Source organism: Pelobates fuscus, chromosome 8 (genome assembly GCF_036172605.1).
Source record: "Pelobates fuscus isolate aPelFus1 chromosome 8, aPelFus1.pri, whole genome shotgun sequence".
NCBI classification, from domain to species: domain Eukaryota; kingdom Metazoa; phylum Chordata; class Amphibia; order Anura; family Pelobatidae; genus Pelobates; species Pelobates fuscus.
The window spans coordinates 158973628-158994487 of record NC_086324.1 but is presented as its reverse complement, the minus strand read 5'-3'; the positions used below and the strand labels follow the sequence as shown (position 1 = coordinate 158994487).

Here is a 20860-nt window from a genome sequence, read left to right as displayed (position 1 = left end):
GCAGAGGTAAGTACATATTACACTTACTACCCTGCACTATGAACCCAGTAAATGCCTCAATGCTGTATGCTGGTGTGAGGAAATGAGTCCAGCGTATGGGTGAAGGAACCGCTACACTGGGCCAACAGTAGAGAGACCATAAAAGGAACCTCACATCATAGAGAAGCCACAATCCATTAGTCCGACATAAAATAGGAAGTTTGCCAGAGACTTTATATTTTAAACATTGGGTTTAACAGACCCCATCTAAACCTGACACACCCCCTTGGGAAATACAACAGTATGTACTGCATAACATGTATATAATTAGCACTTGAGCTGTAGATGGCGCTGTGCAGTTCACAGTACCGTTTATAGATGATATGAACTTGTTGGTACTCAAAGCAAGTAAAAAAAATAAAGAACTTCCTTCCTGTCTGTCTCTATTCCTTTTACCTTTCACCCTACTGGCTGCTGTTTTAAGTAACTAAAATGTTATAACAGTTTGCTGTTGATCAACACAAGTATCTGCCAGTGTCTCTTTTTGATGCATAACCAACAACCCCAACAAAAACTGTCCCCCAACAATATCCCTGTCTGCGTTCAAGATTATTAGTTTTACTGATTAATGCAGTCAGTTATCCTCGTTCTCAGCAGATACTCTAAAATCTGTGTTTGTGATCATAGTGTGACTGTCTCTTTAAATGCTAGTCTTAATGTACATTATTTATGGACTGGGCCACTTTATAGGAAACATCTGAGTACCATAACCACTATAGCATGCTACAGTGGTTATGGTTCCCAGAGGCCCCTGGTGCCCCCTTATTGTAAATCGCTAAACGGTTTTAGAAAGATTTGAACTTTCACCTGGGATTTGAAGGGCACTGCCCCCCCACCTGCACTAATTCCACCAGAAAGCTGGTAGCTCCAAAGTAGGCGGTATCTGACGGACCCAGGTAAGTCAAACCAGGCTAAAATAGGTTTACGATTTGCAATTGGAGTTGCCAGGGCAATTTTGGCACCATAGTGTTCCTTTAACCCCTTAAGGACCAAACTTCTGGAATAAAAGGGAATCATGACATGTCACACATGTCATGTGTCTTTAAGGGGTCAAAGTTCCACTGATGGTTAACCTTGGAACCCCAGTTATTGGTGAGCATCAATTTCCACAACACTCAGGGAGCCCGAAGGCAGGCGATTGATTATAGAAAATGTTCTGTCTAAACAAATTTGCCGTGAGCGGAGGAGATTTCAGAAAAGATTTTAGAAAAAAAAATCAAGTGACCTTTCTTTTATGAGGCAGGATATAAAAAAATAGATATTCAAGATGATATTGTTATATGTGGATATATATAGATATATATAGATATATATGACTTCCGTTTCTTGTATTCTGTATATTTTAAAATATATATTTAAAAATTGTATTTAAAAAAAAAAAACATTTGGTGGATGTTTTTATGGCAAGACGCACTGGCATTAATCACATGTACAAATTAGACATGTGCATTCATCTTCGGCTGTATTGCAATTTGCTGAATTTAGGCAGATTGGTGGTTTGGCCAAATTCTGTATCTCCAAAGAGCTTTACGGACCTTTATCTATGCAAACGATTAGTGCAATGGATGAGAATGTTCGTTGGCTTGCGGATTCAAAGTTCCGCCCATGTTACCAAAACAGGAAATGATTAATGGGGGAAAAAAGATGATTGCTGGTTAAAGGACAGCCTCTAACAAAGCTATTCACTAAAGTCCAAATGACCCCATACCAAATGGGGCAAAACCATTCGCTTCTGTACAGGGCCATTCACAGTGCAAAACCAGAGTATTGTTTGCGCTATCCAACAATGTTTGTTTTTTGCAATTCAGGCACCAAACAGGCCTGAATTTGCACCGGATTTGAGCCGGACCAAACGCCACTGGACCACTGAAATTTGGATTGAATTAATTAAATCTGAGGGATATCCAAAGGCTTCAAATTCAGGCCCAGATTTAAATAAAATTCTAAACTATTTCCTTGGTTGCAGCACTAGCAGCCAGCAGGCAAGTTAAAAACATTTGGCAGCACGATTGTTAATGATGTTGCATCTGACCATACTTTGTTAGACAGCTGCCAAATTAAATCACTAAATTTAATAAACAAATATATTAAAAAATCCTATGGATGTCAATAAGGCATAAGGGTTAAAACCTGCCTTATTGTAAGCTGGCAAATCGTAATCAGAATTATCATTTGCTGTCGAATGCATCCGGCGATATTGCAGATTCACTCATGGGTACTGAATTCCAACAGTATTTGGTTTTAGTAAATATGAGAATTGCTGTCAGAATTCTGTCATTTTCACCAAATGTTGTCTGCTACGGACAAACTACGTTTATGAGTGAATAACCCTGTATATGGTGATCTTATTCACAGATCAAATTAGAAGTACACGGATTGGCCCATTTTCGCACCCTTTTTGGTTTGTATAAATGGTTTCCTTAAATATTTACCACGAATGATATTCAGATTATCCGAACCATCAAATGAATGAATGTCGGAGGTCCCGAATGAAATTTCATTTTTGGAAAAATGCTTCAACCGAAACAAATGTTTCTTCCGTGCACAAGTTTAGTACCAATCAGTTACAATTGGGGGAAAAAAAACATATATATGCATACAAATCTAGAAATATCAAATGTAATAATTAAACATTTTAGTCTAAAGTTGTCAAAACTGGAAAAAGTATTTACGGTAATCAGTTTAAGTTTTCAGTTCATCTATTTTGGCCTCCAAATTGAAAGTCCCTTTAATTTTCTGACAGCTCACACTTTAGGGCATAGCCTTGTTAGATAGTAAAGTATGTGTAGTGACAGTAATTGTTTAACATAATAAAACTACATATTACATCAATAATTTATATTAGATTAAGCCATGTAGATAAATTTCTAGCGCAATCTTCGCGTTTCTTGTTCTCATACTGTTAGAAAGTAATGGTTGGCCAATATCTTCTTAAATGGAAAAATCCTCGATATTTTGTGAATACACTTGAAAGCAATTGAACATAAAATTGAAGGACAGCACCCGTAACCCCTCCTAACACCATAACCACAATAATTTAATATGATTTTTATAACTGTTTTTTTTAACCTGTATTTTAATATATTAAAGGGACACTGTAGGCACCCAGACCACTTCAGCTCATTAAAGTGGTCTGGGTGCAATGTCCCATGTCCCTTAACCCTACAGTGGTAATTATTGCAGTTTCTGAGAAGCTGCCTACCAGACCACTAGAGGGACTTCCGGAATCGAAATGTACCTTTGGTCCGTTGTCTGACATTGGACGTCCTCACGCTCTGCATGAGGACCTCCAGCATCAGATTTTCCCCCCCTAGGAAAGTATTGATTAATGCTTTCCTATGGGCAAATCCTAATGCGAGTGCGGCCACTGCCGGCGGGGGAGGAGCGTGGGTGGAGCCTGACCCAATGCAGAGGAACATCGGCGCTGGATTCAGGTAAGTGACTGAAGGAGTTTTAACCGCTTCGGCACCGTGGGAGGAGGAGGGTGAATGGGTGCAAGGGAATGGGGCACTGCAGGAGCCTAAAGTGCCAGGAAAACGGGTTTGTTTTTCTTGCACTATAGAATCCCTTTAAGGAACAAGGGGGAAGCAGTCGGTGGTTAATATTTTTACATTTATTAACATCAATTTATTCTCTTAATTGCGGTGAATTAAAAATAAAGTTGCAAAATTCAGACAAAAATAGCTGTGACTAAACTTGATTAGAGTTGGAGAATATTCTCAAATCAGCTATTTTGGTCTGAAATTTGCAATTTGGTTTTCAATTCACTGCAATTCACAGCTTAATGAATAAACCGTCCCTTCTTTTTCTGAAGCGGAACCAGCAAAGTAAGATCAACTGACAGACTTTAATACTACTGGGAAATTGTACCACCTTTTTAATTTTTTTAGATCGCAGTGTGAGTCAGCGCGCATTTTCCAAGTTGCATAATTAATATACGGCACTCTACATCGCAAAATTGAAATACATTAATGCATTATGCTGTCACATCGGCACGGTGTGCATAATCACTTAGCAAATAATTCCATGGGGATTATTCGCTAAGCCATGCACTGGCCAGGACTGACAAATCACTTGCAAAATTTAGGCTGAAATACAAAGAAAAAAAAAAAATCGGACATATCCATATCAACTGACTGTTCTGGGTTTAGTGGGACCATTTCAGTTCTGGGCTCCATTCCCAATCGGTTCCCTAGTGTCCCCAGATGAAGGACCTTTGCTGCGTTTCATCTAGTACGAACAAATCCAGTGCATTTTAATCTGATCCATCCGTCCGGAATTCACTTGTGGAGGCTTATTGCGCTACACTTTTTGGAGACAGTTCCCAGGTGTCCCCAAAAGTGGTACCCCACGGACCAAAGTGGGGAAGACTGCACAGGACCCAAAAATTGGTATTGCCCCACTAAAATCAGGTATATTGGGTGGCATTAATTAGTATCTACCTCAACGTAAATTCTGTTATCAACTTAAATGAATGAAAAGCCAATTTGACTCTGCCAAGAGATAAAAACCACAACTCTAATGTTTGAGCAGGCTGCACAGTTGGTGCAGTAACCAACCGAACTCTCTCACTGGTAGTGTATAAGTATAGAGTATAGAATAACCTGCATATAAGTTAATCCCTTCCTGACATTTTCAGATGGGATTTCTTAAATTGAACTGGGCAGAAGGGTATAAAGTAAGCTGCGACATGAATTGGACTAAATAAGTATAAAAACTATATTTATTGAGGCAAACGTGCTGTTCTGGAGCAACATTCTCTTTGTTACCATGGTGATTGCTCCTTATTTAGCCAGGGATAGCACCAGTTTTGTCTTGATGGCTGGCTGTGTTTCTATTTCTGTCTGTCTCAGCCTGCTAGGCCAGCGGTACATTAACTCAGTTTACAGTTCCTTTCGATACCCTCAGCGTGCGTCACTGTTAAGTAAACAGCAGCGAATGTGCTATTCAAATCAACCTCTGTAGGAGACACAGGGTCAATGAACACACATCTACCACCTCAGCCGAAGAGCTAGATTAGCACACTCATTGCAGAGCAGCTTCCAGAGCCGAACTAGCATCATTAACCCTACATGTCCCAGAGCTGTGATGTCCAACCTTGGTATTACAGGCGCACAGAGACTGCATGTCCCAGGATACTTAGCTTAGCAGCTTAGAAGGGAACGTGCAAAAAGAAAAATGTATAAACCACAAAAAAAAAAATATTGAGAAAGCAAGTAAATGAAAGAAACTTAATTTCCAAAAATAAACATCCAGCTTCATATCGGAAGTGAATGCAAAAATATTGGTTTATAAAGCTATAAGAGAATGTGTTTCTTCACTGGATACTTAATTTTAGTGAATTGAAATTGAAATTCAGGTTAGAACTGCCTACATTTATCTTTACATTTTGTTTTAATTTACCACAATCTGGTGTTTAGGGAATTTCAGCAATCACAGTCCACGTAGACGTCTTGTATTTGCGCTAGTCTTTCCAAACATATTGCAAGATTTCAGAATGCTGCTTATATGAATATTGTGACTTCATTGGTGCAATCCAGCTCGAAGACACCTCTAATACCATCATGCAAACCAGTACCCATGGCAAGGTCTTCAGGTCCTCCTGGTATATCTCCAGGCAAACACTCAGTGGAGAGGAAACATGGTCTCCCCATTAATACACATCGGGTCAACCATTTTAGAACAATTGCTGCTTAGATTTTATTCTATCCAAGACTTCCTTCGCTCTCTAACACTATATCAGATCAGAATGCCATGAAAAGCATTGTGAGCACCACGGCATGATAGGTGGAGAGCATGGGATCAGGCATGTTAAGGTGGTACCTACTTCATGTTGTACCCTATGGGGAATGTGACTCGAATCATAATCTCTAAACCTCAGACTCGCTCTCTGCTGTCTTATGAATATAGTTTGCTAATCCCTTAATAAGTCTTGCCAACAGTTTCATGGTAGATGTAGTTCACAAAGATCTTAGATGGCAAGGTTAGCTGTGACTAGAATAGACTATACCGACGTGTTCAGAATTAGCCGAGGAAGACGCTTGGAGAGCTGTTGAGCTGATGGAGGAAGCATTCAGGCAAGAGATTAGTTAAATGGAAGTGTAAAGGGCATGGATGCATTTTTGAGAGAAGATCTGTATTCGGCGGAGGTCACTTAGAATATTCCTGGACGCACAAGCTTTGAAAGAAAGCTCAGTCATCCTTCAAATCCATTATCCCTGCGTATGTGGTTATAGCCGAGGTCAGATACCTTCTACTCTAGATTAAAATGGACTACAAATCCCATGATGCTATGCTGGAGTGTCATCGGATATCTTGTTTGCTTATCAAGCATTGCATAATTTAATTAAACATAATGGAGCTGAGAAATTAAAAATCTATCTAAATCAACAATGCATCCATTGCAGTTATTTCGGAGTACATTTTAAACCAATTAACCAATTAACTAAGGTGGGAACGATTAGGAATTCAAAGTGGATTTAAAATTTTGACCAAAATAGTCCAATTAAAAATATGCCCGACTTATCGAAATTTTCCAATTTTTTTTTATTATTGTCCAAAATTTGAAATTGACTTTAATTCACACTTTCGTGAATAAGTATGCTATTAACCCAGTGACTAAATTCTACAGAGAGAAACAGATTGATATAGACTGCTTATAATCTAGCACGAGTGGACGTGTTAACGTAATATGCTCAGGCAAACATACCAACGATTAATGGCTAGATCACATCTTACAATAAAGAGGAACTGTCACTTATCTGGGGATTACACCACTGATTAAAACATGGAAAATCACTTAGAACTAGTGTTAACCTTTTTATTACAGGATCTTCCCTTGGTCTTTTACATTTCTATTAAAGATGATAATAGAGTAAAACCTCAAGTCTAACCTCAACTCCTGAATGCTTTGTTTCCCCAACATGTTTTTACAATCCATCCCAGAATTCTTGGTATCCAGGAAACGGCAATGAAAAATGCATGTGCATTAGGATCCGCAGTTGTGACCACATTTATTATAACCCAAATCATTGTAAAATAGGAAAAGTCAGGATTTCAAAGTGGATTTTAAATTTAGGCCAGAGTAGCCAAACAGAATGCATAGTTGATTGAATATTTTTTTTCCAATTTGGCTATTTTGACCTTAAATTTGAAATTCACTTTGAATTCCCTCTGTAGTGAATAACCTGTTTAGTGTTATAATCATATTCCCACAGGGAGAGGACCTGACCCAATAGGACTACTTGCTACCTCCTCTGCACCCTCTATTACCACTACAAGGGTAAATAAAATGAAAAATGATGGATTGACAATCTAAAATAGGAGGGATCAGCTTGAACAGTCTGTTGGTTTCCATGGCAATTACACAAATGTCAGAATATTCCCCCAGAATTCAGCTCGATAAAGGAAACCTCACACGTTGCCAAGTAAACATGCAAAATGTTTCTGGGAAGCCCAATATTTCAGTGAGGCGTTGGAGGAGGTATGTGGCCTTCAAGAGATGATTAAGGATCTTGGCTTGAATTTCCGACCATGCTGATCCCCTCACTCTTATAATATACCCTGAAAATCACACCCATGGAATCTAAACATAAATAAATGTGGGTTTGAAAGGGACAGTGTCTGGGTAACAAAAGAATTCCAGCCAACGTCAAAAATTACATTCTTTCAGTGGACTTCAACTGTTTTAAAAGCTCCTTTCGTTCACTAAACACCAACCAAGAGGGGGGGAGCACCAGGGCAAATACTCCCTAGACAGCTAACTAGGATTTTATTTTAATGCATTATTAAAAATTGATTATGAAGCCGCCATTCACTAGAGTGTGCCACATGAGTATCTAGGTTTAAGACCATGGACAGACCACGGAAAGTTTTAGAAACTCATCTTTTCATTTTTTTTTTTTACCTGTTCTGTTGAATTTGCCCTCAAAAATCCTGCTAGGTTTCAGAATTAAACCAAAAGTATACCCCCCAAACCACACAAGCACTACTCTACTCGGAAGTGGCGCTCACATAATGCAGAGTCCATGGACAATGCCCCCATAGTTGGATAATAACACATACAATCTGTATATTAGCCAGGAGCTAGAAAATACCCCTTCAGTGCATCTAGAAGCATTACACAGATATAACCCAGAATGTATTATTGTCCGCCTGGTTGAGGGACAGGCAGCACAATACCAGGTTGCTGTAGTAAAGGGATAACACATGAAGATATTCTACGTTGTCTCATGGTATCCTTCATGGGCTAAGTTTTTCTTGCGGGGAAACTGGACTCCAGCGGGATAGTCGCTTTCCCTTACACACTGATTACAAACTCTGGGTTTGTGAAGGAGAATCCGGCGAATTCATTTTGATCCAGGTTCATGATAAAGAGTTTGTCAGTGGGGGTGAGATCCAAGGCCTGACGTGTGAACTCCTTATCAAAGTTAGAGGTATCTCGCTTGTCCTTCTGTAAGAGGGCAAAGTGTACAAATCCTTAGTGAGAAACGTGGAATGACTGCACAAGACACAGGGGGTTTGTTCGCTAAATCAAGAATTGTGAAAAAGTTACATGGAATTAACACATTTGACACCAAAATGACAGAACTGGGAAGAAAAACAAACATTCTCAGACAGACATTTTCTCAGCTTAGGTAGTTTGGAGACATTATTTTCCATGAACTTATCAATTCCTGATTGAATGAATCAAAACTCCAAGACAAATTTAATGAAGTAAAGTGTCATCTTCAATTTTCATGTTACATAACATAACTAAATCTTGATATTTAAAACACACACACACACACACACACACAAACAAACAAAAAACAACAACCACCTTGTTCAACTGTTTTGAGAACACATTCATTCACACTTTCAATACCTGCGGCATGTTACTTCCCAACGTGCACTTCCTCTTCCTGATTGAAGTTTTTTTTTTGTTTTTTTTTAAAGGAACAGTTACTTGCTTTACATGAAACACAATGATGGTGTTAACCATAGCATAACAATGATGACAAGGATATCAGTTACATGTAACTTTCGTACCAGTATGAATACCTGTCTAGATGCTAATTTCTAATGTACGTGTCTTTTGTGTCTTGACACTTTGTGACGTGAATTTTCCTGTCTTTTAAATAAAAAGTTAAAAAACAAAAAACACAGGGTTAAATGCTGAACCTGGTCTTTGCAGACAATGTAATGAGCCTAATTTTTCTCTGTTGCCAAGATCAGTGAACCATTTGACATACGAGAGAAAGCGTGAGAGCAGCGTTTTTAAAGGGACACTCCTCTACCCGAAATAATAAAATAAAAAATAAAGACCCCAAATAAAACAATGCTTGCATTTAATTATGCATTTTTTTCATTTAGGGTATATATAAAAACAGCTTGCTAAAACTGCAGATCTCTTGTCTGCTGCCTTTGCAAGCCCTCCCTTTCTAACCCCACCCAGATTTTCTGTTGCTGTCCAATCACAGACTTCCCAATCCAGCTCAATGAGAAGACTTTGGAAGGCAGGTGCTCTGAGCAATTGCTGCCTCTTGAGTTTAGCTCCACTGAGCTAATCACCTAAGAAGTAACAGGGCCGGTTGTGTGATGGTCAGGAGGGTGTAAGAAGGTTAGAAGAAAAATAAATAAACAAAAACACCACACGCTTCATACATAAGGCATTTTATCAAACTAAAGTTTTTGTAGGTGTGTGGAGTGTCTCTTTCAATGTGAATGGTCTGCAGAAGACTTGCAGAATTCTTACAATTTGGCTAATGTAAAGTGAATTGTGAATTCCTGATATCATTCGTAAATAACCCTGGGTGTTCTCGCAATAATTCTGTATAACACACTGCCAAATGTGTGTCTTAATGCTCAGAACGATAATACTGTGCACACTGATTGTCATAGTATAATTTGGGGCAAAATGGGCAATTTTGGAGGCAAAATCTGCTTTTTAATCCTAACAATTTACCAAGAAATGACAATTTTCCAGTTGGGCTATTTTAGCCTAAAACCTGCACTTCACAACATTTAACCGTTTAGTGAATAATGCTGTAAAATCTTTAAATTCATATACAACACCGTTCAAAAAAAGCAACACAAAGACGTATAGAAAGGTAGAAAAAAAATAGAACAAACAAAATAAACAATTAACTTCAAAATAAATTTTCCGGATGTAAAAATATATCCGTTTACCAAGATATTTTCCATTTCCAATAATCATGTTGTTTTGTGTTTGAGCTAAAACAAAATTCATCTTTAACCCCTTAAGGACTGGACTTTTTTTGCGATGTTGTACATTTGCGACCAGGCATCTTTTTGACACTTTTGTGGTGTTTGTGTTTAGCTGTAATTTTCCGCTCTCTCATTTACTGTTCCCATACAAATTATATATTGTTTTTTTCAGGACAAAAGGGGCTTTCTTTACATACCATTATTTATATAATCTCATCTAATTTAATTTAAAAAAAATGAAAAAATATGATGAAAAATTGAAAAAAATACACGTTTTTTGAATTTTATGTGAAAAATCTTTTACTCATCTACAAAAGCGAATGAAAAAAACTGCTAAATAGATTCAAAATGTTGTCCTGAGTTCAAAAATACCCAGTGTTTACATGCTTTTTGCTTTTTTTTTGCATGTTATAGGGCTATAAGTACAAGTAGGATATTGCGGTTTCAAAACATACATTTTTAAAATGTATCAATAGTGACATTGTAACACTGTTATCTGTCATAAATTGCTAAATAACACCCCACATGTACATATTTTTTTAAAAGTAGACAACCCAGGGTATTCAATATGGGGTATGTCCAGACTTTTTTAGTAGCCACTTAGTCGCAAACACTGGCCAAAGTTAGCGTTCATATTTGTTTGTGTGTAAAAAACTAAATTGAACGCTAATTTTGGCCAGTGTTTGTGACTAAGTGGTTACTAAAAACGACTGGACTTACCCCATTTGCAATACCTTGGGTTGTCTTCTTTTGCAAATGGTATGCCATCATGGGGGTAATTCTCATTCCTGGGCTACCATACGCTCTCAAAGGCAACGTAACCAACCTGGCCATTTTCAATGTAAAAATATTTGACCTATATATTTGACCCTGTAACTTTCAAAAAGGCTATAAAACCTGTACATGGGGGGTCCTGTTCTACTCAGGAGACTTTGCTGAACACAAATATTAGTGTTTCAAAACTGGAAAATGTATCACAACAATTATATCATCAGTAAAAGTGCTGTTTGTGTGTGAAAAATGCAAAAAAAGTCACTTTCACTGACAATATCATCGCTGTGATATGTTTTACTGTTTTGAATCACTAATATTTGTGTTCAGCGAAGTCTCCCGAGTAAAACAGTACCCCCCATGTACATGTTTTAGGGTGTCGTAGAACGTTACAGGGTAAAATACAGTGATAGCAAATTAAATTCTCTGGTCTTTCGGCCTGGGTTGGCAGGCAGGTCCCTTAAATTGCAATCAATAAAATAACTTAATTATGTAAAAATATTACCTAAATACGCACGTAGAATTTAAATATATATGCATATTTATATATTTGAAGTCTACGTGTATATTTATATAATTATTTATGTAATTTTGTATATCGACATATGAATAGTTCGCATTCTTTTTATTTATTTAAATATACATAGATATATATACAATTTCATTCTAAGTGTATTTTGATATAAATATATATATATTAATATCAAAATACAGTTAGAATAAAATTTCGTATAGATATATAATTTTTTTTCAATTTTTTATTATTATTTTTAATTTTTTTAATTTAATTTAAATTATTTATTATTCGTATTTTATAATAATATATATATACAATATATATAGTTATTATATATATTATATATATACGTGTGCAAATTAATTATAAGTGTATTTTTATATTAATATATGTACATATTAATATAAAAATACACTTAGCATGACATTATATATATGATATATAGACATATATTATATAGGTATAATATATGTCTATATATCATATATATATACACATATATAATAATATTTTTTTTTTATTACCTTTCACTTTAATTTTTTTTATGATTTTACACTGGCAGGGAGACTGCCTGTCAGCACAGACAGTCCCCCTGCAGGCAGAGACTAGGACACCTATTGTGACCATGTGGTCGCCCTGTTGGGCGATCACATGGCCCCAGGGGTCCTAAACCGCCATGGGGAGACTGTCTGGGCTGCAGGCAGTCTCCCCACACCGGGAGCACCGCCGATCGCCGCCGGGGGAACGACGGCGATCGGGTAAGTACATTTTAAATTTAGGACGGTTCAGGACCGTCGTCGGTCGGCAACGCAAAAATGCCGATGACGGTCCTGAACCGTCCTGCGTCCTCAAGGGGTTAAATCCACTTCACAGACATTTAAAGGACCACTATAGTCATCCAGACCACATCAGCTCAATGAAGTGGTCTGGGTGTCAGGTCCCCCAGGTTTTAACCCTGCAGCTGTAAACATAGCAGTTTCAGAGAAACTGCTATGTTTACATTGCAGGGATAATCTAGCCTCTAGTGGCTGTCTTCATGACAGCCGCTTCGCCGATGCTCAATGCGAAAATTGCACTGAGCACGCAGAACGTCCATAGGAAAGCAGAAAGCATTGAGAAATGCTTTCCTATGGGAGTTTTTAATGCACGTGCGGCTCTGGCCGGGCATGCGCATTCAGCTCCACTTGGGAGCGGACGTTGGAGGGGGAGGAGAGGTCACCAGCACCGAGGGAGCCCGGCGCTGGATAAAGGTAAGTGGCTGAAGGGGTCTTAACCCCTTCAGCCCAGCGGGAGGGGGCCCTGAGGGTGGGGGGTACCTAAGGATTATATAGTGTCAGGAAAACTAGTTTGTTTCCTGACACTATAGTGGTCCTTTAATGCATCTCACCCTATCCCCTGAACCCTGTGCCAGGCATGTAATTTGCCTGGCTACATCATAAGAATTTAAAGAGAACCATTGTTTCAACAACCTTTTAAACACACCTATAACTTGTGTCAATATAATTTTTTTCCATGCGATGCTACGTGTCCTTTTTAAAATGTATATTAAAGATTTAGCAATTGACAAATCTAGTTCAGTCCTGGCACAGCCATGGCACACAATGCAAATGAGGACGGGAAACAGAAACATTGTCCTTTCCTATCTGTGTTGACTGCCAGTGCCAGAGCTTCTAACAACAATATTAGATTGTCAGGGAGCTAAGATGGAGGCACCCAGTCGCAGGAAGGGTTGTGAATTTATACTTTTATTTATTTTGAGACTTCACAAATACATATTTCTGAAATATAGGGAATATAAAAATAAAATATAGTATTATACTGGGAAGTGACAGCTTCTTAATGGAAACGAGAGATATGCTAATCAATGTTATTGTTTGAAAAATGAATTTCGCTTTAACTATAAGTACCGTCATTCACAAATGACCCCACACTCAACCCAAACCCTGCTCCAATCATCTGGAAATTGTTTGAGGAACAATTACGGAAACCAGGCTTCTAATATGTGATCTGACACTAATCCGCGGAAACATTCATCCATACTGTGGGGTTTATTCACTAAACAACACAATGTGGTGAAATGAAGATATGGCAAAATTAAGACTAAAATAGCCAAACTGTGACTACAGCAGAGTTGTAATCCCCCCCCCTCCCCCCAATCAGCTATTGTTGACTTAATTTTGGAATTTGGGTTTTCCATTCGCTATAATTCAATGTTTAGTGAATAAGCCCCGATGCGATCTGATCACGGACCCCACTGCAGCAGTACAAGGGTTAAATCCTGGCAGCAGTGATAGTGTTTCACCCAACTCTCTCTCTCTGCAAAGTGCCCTGAGCTTGCATGTACGACAGTTACCATGACAACCTCTCCTCCACGCTGCACACAGCATGCTGTAGGATGCATCTCACGATATCATAATGTTAGTCTTGTCATACTTAGCGGGCACTCCTCAAGCTGCGACTGTAGAGCTAGTGTGACTCACATGAAAGATGGCTGCTTACATTAATTAACCTTTTTTTTTCGTCTTCTTCAATGTATTAAGAGGCCCCCGTCACCCCCTGAGAGGAAGAGGCTTACTCCGTGCATTTCAACACAGTAATGAACGAGAATATATATATATTTATTTTCTTATTTCTTTACAACAGATGACAATTCAGTGCAGTCACCATAAAAATGTGGTCTAATAACTCTATAAGGAATTTTTGAAGTGGACATGGTCTTCATGTTACGACTGCCTATCGGGCTGTTATAATTACCCGACAAGGAGCGTGGTGTAGATCAGGGGTGCCAAAAATGTAGATCACTAGATGCTTTGAAACTACAGCTTCCATGAAGCTTGGTCATTCCAAAGGCATTGCAAGAGAGTTGCCGTTCTACAACACCTGGGGATCTTCCTTTTGGGCACCCCTGCTGTAGATACATTTACCGGGTTATACATTAAAATCTGAATTGCAAAAACTGTGGAAAAAAAATTGCTTATCTGTTAAAATTCTTCCTTCTCGTTATAGTCACAGTTTGGCTACCTTAGCCTGAGGTTTGCAATTTTTTCAAACTGCAAGTCTTACTACCCAAACTGGAAAAAGGCGAGCTAGGTTTTTCTATTCAGCCATTTTGGCCCCAAATTAATTTTGGTATTTGTGAATAATCCAATAAATGTTCCCAGCACAAGAGCCAGTAAAGAAATAGAAACCTACTGATCAGGGCCGATCTTGGGCGGGTGCATGCGGTGCACCGCGCCCAGGCGCCAGGAGGTGGGAGTGCCCCGCGGAGCAGGCCGATGGGCTGTCACAGGGAGCCCAGCAATGCAGAGTAGGCACCTGCTTATCCCAGATGGCAGGTGCCTACTCTGCAGCAATATACCGGCCTGGGTGAGGATCAAGGCAGGCGGAGGTGAGGGAGTGCTGACGATCTTCCTGCTTCCTCACGCGCCCTCTGTGGGGATGCCGGGAGCCGGTATATGACGTCATTCCGACCTCACATTACTAAAAAAAGTGCGAGGAAGGAGAGAGGAGCAGGAATATCATGAAAGTCACAGGACCCCGGGGAGAGGACTCCAAAAGGTAGGAGCAACAAGCAATTAATTTGTGTATGCACAAAACTATGTAAGTGTCTATGTGTCTGTCAGTTAGTGTGTATGCAAGTCTGTCAGTGAGTTTGTGTGATTTTGTCAGTAAGTGTGATTGTCAGTGTGTGTCTGTCAGGAAGTGTGTGTGAGTATGTGTGTGTCAGTAAATGTATCTGTCAATGAGTTTGCAAGAGTGTGTCTGTCAAGGAAGTGGTTGTCTGTCAGAGAGTGTGTGTGTGTCATAGAGAATGAGTGCCAGTGTGTCTGTCAGCAGGAACAGCCTTAGGGGTGGGCAAGCTGTGTGTTCACGCAGGGCGCCATGACAACAGAGGCGCCCAGCAGCCAACACAGCTCGCAAGTTGGGGACATCAGCATATTAAATTTAAATGATTCCCTGATGGTCCACTGGTGCACACCAGTAGTAGGTGCATTTAAATCATACCCTCTCCCTCATGGTTCTGGCACTCAGTGAGTCAAAAGAACAGGCTCAGAGATTCTCAACCTACGCTCTGACAACATTGAAAGCAGGAGCCGTGAACGAGTGGGTATTATGATCTGAAACAACAGGACGTGCACTTCCTATTCACCACCGGACTGCCAGGGAACGGATGTAGGATACCACTGGACCACCAGGGTCATTTGAGGGGGCATTTGTGACCAAGCACTAGAATGAGGGGGGTGCTGCAGGGAAGAGTGTTGCAGCTTAGAACACAGTAGGGCTCAGGAGAGTGAGTGGCTGCTTTAGAATGTAGCCTTAAAAACCTCCCAGCCCTAGAATCCCCCCCCCTCCCCCCTATGTGGCTGGCAAAGGAGCTGCTCAGTGTAGGTGGTGTTACACCAGCAATACTCTGCTGAGTAACTACCTACCTACCCGGTCACATAACCACACATGAACACATTCAAATAATCAACCTGCTATAATTAAGCCTGTCTATGTGACTGAGTGTGCTGTGTCTTTTAATGTATGTGCCTCCGTGTTTTTTTATGAATATTTGTAATTGTGTTAATGCGTGTGTTAGTGACTGTGTTTTGTGTCTGTGTCCATGATTATGTGTGTGTGATGATTGTGATGGTGTGTGTTAATTCATGTCTGATAAGGTTATTAAAACTAAACAAAAAACAATTGTCAGGAATACAATGCTTCCAGTTTGACTGTTCGGTCATCCATTTTGAAATCCACTATGAATTCTTATTTTTGTGAATAACCCGGTATGTATGTATGTGACTGTGTATATTGGTATGTGCCTCTGTATGTAACAGCGTGTCTGTGTATGTTAAGTGCCTCTGTATGTGACAGTAAGTGTCTGTGTATGTATGTGCCTCTGTATGTGATAGTGAGTGTCTGTGTATGTATGTGACTGTGTATGTTATGTGCCTGTGTATGTATGTGAGTGTGCACATGTCTATGTATGTATGAGATATGATCTGTGAATTTATATGTATGTGTATTTATTTGTGTATGGGGTGCATACATCACTGTACATACAAACTGAAATAAGGAAAACTATTTTACATAGAAGCTTTGCATTAAAAAATTTATAAAAATGAGTTTATAGAGATAATTGTTAAAGAGGGCGTCACCAAGTCTAGAGCCGCTGCTGCACAGAGGGGAAGTAGGAAGGAATACCTGCCTCCCACTAGACACTAGGGACCCTGGCCTCCTTTCCTCCTCCCAGTGTTCCTGACAGCGAGGACTGTGTGTATGTGACACAAAGAGAGTGTGTGTGTGTATATGTGACACCGAGAGAGAGTGTGTGTGTATGAGAGAGAGTGCGTATGTATGAGAGAGAGTGTGTGTGTATATATGTGACACAGAGAGAGTGTGTGTGTGTGTGTGTCTGTTACAGTTTCCATATGACAGTGTGAATGTGTGTGTATTGTATGTGACTGTGTAGTTATGCATAGGGCAGTGTGTGTGTAATTGTGGGATTATGTATGTTGTGATTTAAAACGCTGAGTGCTGGACTTCCTTCTTTTGTGTACCACTGTGTGTCTGTCAGTGAGTGTTTCAAATCAGTGAGATTGTGTATCTGTAATTGAGAATGTGTGTCAATGTTTCTGTCTGAGTATGTTTCTGTCAGTGTGTGACAAATCATTGAGTGTGTGTATGTCTCTCATTGAGAGTGTGTGACAGTCAGTGAGTGTTTCTAGATGGAGTCGTTGCAAAGGGGAGAGGTTAGAGATGACCACGCCCATCTGGGGGCTAAAAAAATAATAATAATTCTGCACCTAGGCGCGTGTGACACTAGGATCGGCCCTACCACTGATAAGATAAAAATGTTCTATTGGATCCTTTTCTATGCGGTGAGAAAAGGAAAAAAAAAACCCTGTGGATTTATCTGTTATGTTTGATCCCTCCTTTAAAGATATACACACGTCATCTTCCACCCTAATTTCCCCTGTTTTTAGCAGTCAGGTCCCAATACAGAGTGCATTCCCTGCACTTCCAACGAGCTAGAACAGTGGCTTTCAAAACCAGTACTCTCAGTCCTCCCCTCCCACCCCCCCTCCTCTGACACCTCCCATCACTAACCCCTCTCACAGGATAGAAAGGGAACATTTGTGTGTATGTGTGTGTGTGTGTGTGTGTAACTATTATGTGTGGATTATATTTTAATTTTGTGACTTTTATACGTACAGATTAATAGTTCATACACTCCTCCTTACATACACAATATTTGCATTATGTCATTTACTTTAAACATTCTTACTATTACCTTTAAATCAGGCCGGTTCTCCAGTATGGGATTAACTTAAATGTCAGTGTACATGTTTCATTCGGAATTTAAATCAATAGAAATTACTTTCTCGAGACAGGGCTACGTAGCAATTTAAATTGTTTTTTTAGACCTACACACTCGTAACCAGGGCTGGATTAACATAGGGGCTGATGGAGCTGCAGCTCCAGGCCCAAGCCCATGGAATAGGCCCATTGATTTAACCCCTTAAGGACCAAACTTCTGGAATAAAAGGGAATCATGACATGTCACGTGTCCTTAAGGGGTTAAAGGTGTTTTTTTTCCCCCCAGAAGTATTTATTAGGTATTTAAGGCTGCCTAGCCGGTGCCGGTATGGCAGTAATACCGGCAGCACAAATGTCAGTCTCAGTATAAACTGAGATTAGATGCAATACGGTCATCGGCCAGTAGGTGGGGCTGTGTGTGTGTGTGTGTGTGTGTGTGGAGAGAGGCAGGGATATGAAGTTACAGCATCTCCCTCGATGCCTCTTTCTACTCACTGATCCGCGGGGGAGCAACTCCCAGCTTGCAGAGACAGCCAACAGCTCAGGTAAGTGAGTGATGCGGGGAAAGGCTGCAGGGAGACATGGGGACACAGACACCAGAAGATACTGGGAGACACTAGGGGACACAGATGCTAGGGGACACTGTGAAACATGGGAACACTAAGAGACATAGTTACACTTGGGAACACTAAGGGGCACTGGGAGACCTGGAGAAACAGACACTATGAGAAACTGTGAGAGATGGGGCTGGTGAGAGACTTGGGGACACTTGGTGACACTGAGACACTAGGGGGCACATGGAGACCTAGGGACACAGACACTAGGGGAAACTGAGACATGGGAACGGTGAGAGACTTGGGGACACAGACATTGGGACACTGGGGAACATGAGACACTAGGGAACCAGTATCCCCATGTCTCTCAGTGTCCCCATGTCTCCCAGTGTCCGTAGTGTGTGTCCATAGCCTCCCAGAGTCCCCATGTATCTCAGTGTTCCCATGTCTCTCCCAGTGTTCCCTAGTGTCTGTGTGTCCCCATGTCTCTAAGTGTCCACTTGAGTCCTAGTGACATGGTAACACTGGGAGACATAGACTCTAAGGGACACTGGGCAACATGGGGCCACTGGGCAACTTTGAGACCTGGGAGACATGGGGCACTCCCAGTGTCCAAATGTCTCCCAGCCAGTGTCCCTAGTATCTCAGTGTCCCCATGTCTCCCAGTGTCCCTGGCGTCTCAGTATCCGTAGTTTGCCAGTGTCCCTAGCGTTTCAGTGTTGTCTAGTCTCCCAAAGTCCCCTAGTCTCCCCCAGTGTCTCCTAGTATAAAAGAAAAAAGCTCAGGCACTCACTGTGATAGATTTAATCAGGTTTATTGGACACCGCAATGTTTCAACCTGTACCCAGGTCTTCATCAAGTCTTAAGAGTCCCCTATGTATCACAATGTCTCAGTGCCCCACATCTCCTAGTGTCCCTGGTGTCCGTAGTATCTCAGTGTCCGTAGTGTCTCAGTGTCACCTAGTCTCCCAGTGCTCCCAAGTGTCTCAGTGTCCCCTAGTATAAAATAAAAAAATCTCAGGCACTCACTGTGATAGATTCAAGCAGGTTTATTGGACACTGCAACATTTTAAACCTGTACCCAGGTTTATCTCAGGTCTCCAGTACCCCCTATATATCACAGGGTCCCCTTTGTAGCACAGTGTCTCAGTGCCCCATGTCTCCCAGTGTCCCCTTGTGTCTCAAAGTCACCCAGTGTCTCCATGTCTCCCAGTGTCTGTGTCCCAAGGTCTCCCAGTGTCCTAATGTCTCTCAATGTCCCCTAGTGTCCTCGTCCTAGTGAAATCGGGACACTGGGAGGACACTAAGGGAATGGCCCCTTTTTAGGTATGATCACCTCTTTCGGCAGTTCTTGTTATGTGATTTAAGTCAGTGGCCCACCCTTTTACCCCGTCCATAGACTTCCTGCTTTACTGGACACTGCTGTTAATAGGCATGGATTTACTTGCGATGAAAGTGTGAGATTAGCATAAAGTATGTGTTTTCTAATAGCTGCATCCTATGAGTTTCCCTCCAGCACCATCTCCATCAGATACATGACGCTTGGAAGGTAGGACTGTTTTAGTGTTTTTGGTCGATAAGATTTTGTAATTAGGCCCACCATAATTGTCAGCACCAGGCCCAATGGGCTCTTAATCTGGCCCTGCTCTTAACCTCTAGCACACAAGACAGTGTTGACTACAATTCCATTGATGCTCAGTCAGCAATATTGTTTGCTCAACATCATGTGACCCATAGGCTAACAGCTGGGGGTCAAATATATATATATATATATATATAAAAAAAGAATTATATATATTTTCATATCACATGGTGACAGACAAACATGATATAACACATAAAATGCAATACTTGTATAGACTTCCTGGCAATGTCACAACCCAGAATGAAGTTCTTATGTCGGCATGTAATCATTTTTATTAATATGGAAAGTTAAAATTGGCACATTACATTTACACAGCTGATCAATACAGACAACTGGACATGAGGCGTTTAAGGACATATTAAATTGAAAATAAAACATAGCAAAAGAAGGATAAAACTCAAAGAAAAGAAAATTAAAAATAATAAACACATGGAGGGAATGTGCTTTATTTCCTTAAGACAAGGAGCAACAACACTGCATGATGGCTGACAAACCTTGTATACATCTATAGATTCTAGGCTGTCAGCCATCACTAGCAGCTGCTCACCCATCTCTTAAGACTTGCATATACATAGGATTATTTTCTATTGAAATTATAATATATAAAATAAAATATATAAAAAATAAAAAAAAGAGCAAAATCCAAATAGTGTGTATCTAGTGCACATTAAACATTTAATTCTGAGGCCGAATAGCTCAAATACAGGCAAGGAATCTTCACCCGATTTCCAAATCTACAACCAATGATGGCTATTCTTGGCATTCCAAAATGTTTGCAAACTACGGTTCCCATAATGCACGGCCAAAGTAAAGGCCAAC

General features: G+C 40.1%; 1 protein-coding gene across 1 annotated transcript in view; it reads right to left on the bottom strand.

Annotated features, from left to right (window-relative positions):
* Nucleotides 1-8234: 8234 nt before the first annotated feature.
* The window catches only part of PRKCB (protein kinase C beta), a 176204-nt gene continuing 163578 nt past the window's right edge, over nt 8235-20860 (bottom strand). Inside the window, exon 17 of the mRNA XM_063430532.1 lies at nt 8235-8491. Within this exon, the coding sequence (XP_063286602.1) occupies nt 8339-8491 (153 nt within the window). The 3' untranslated portion in view covers nt 8235-8338. The remainder of the gene's footprint in view (nt 8492-20860) is intronic.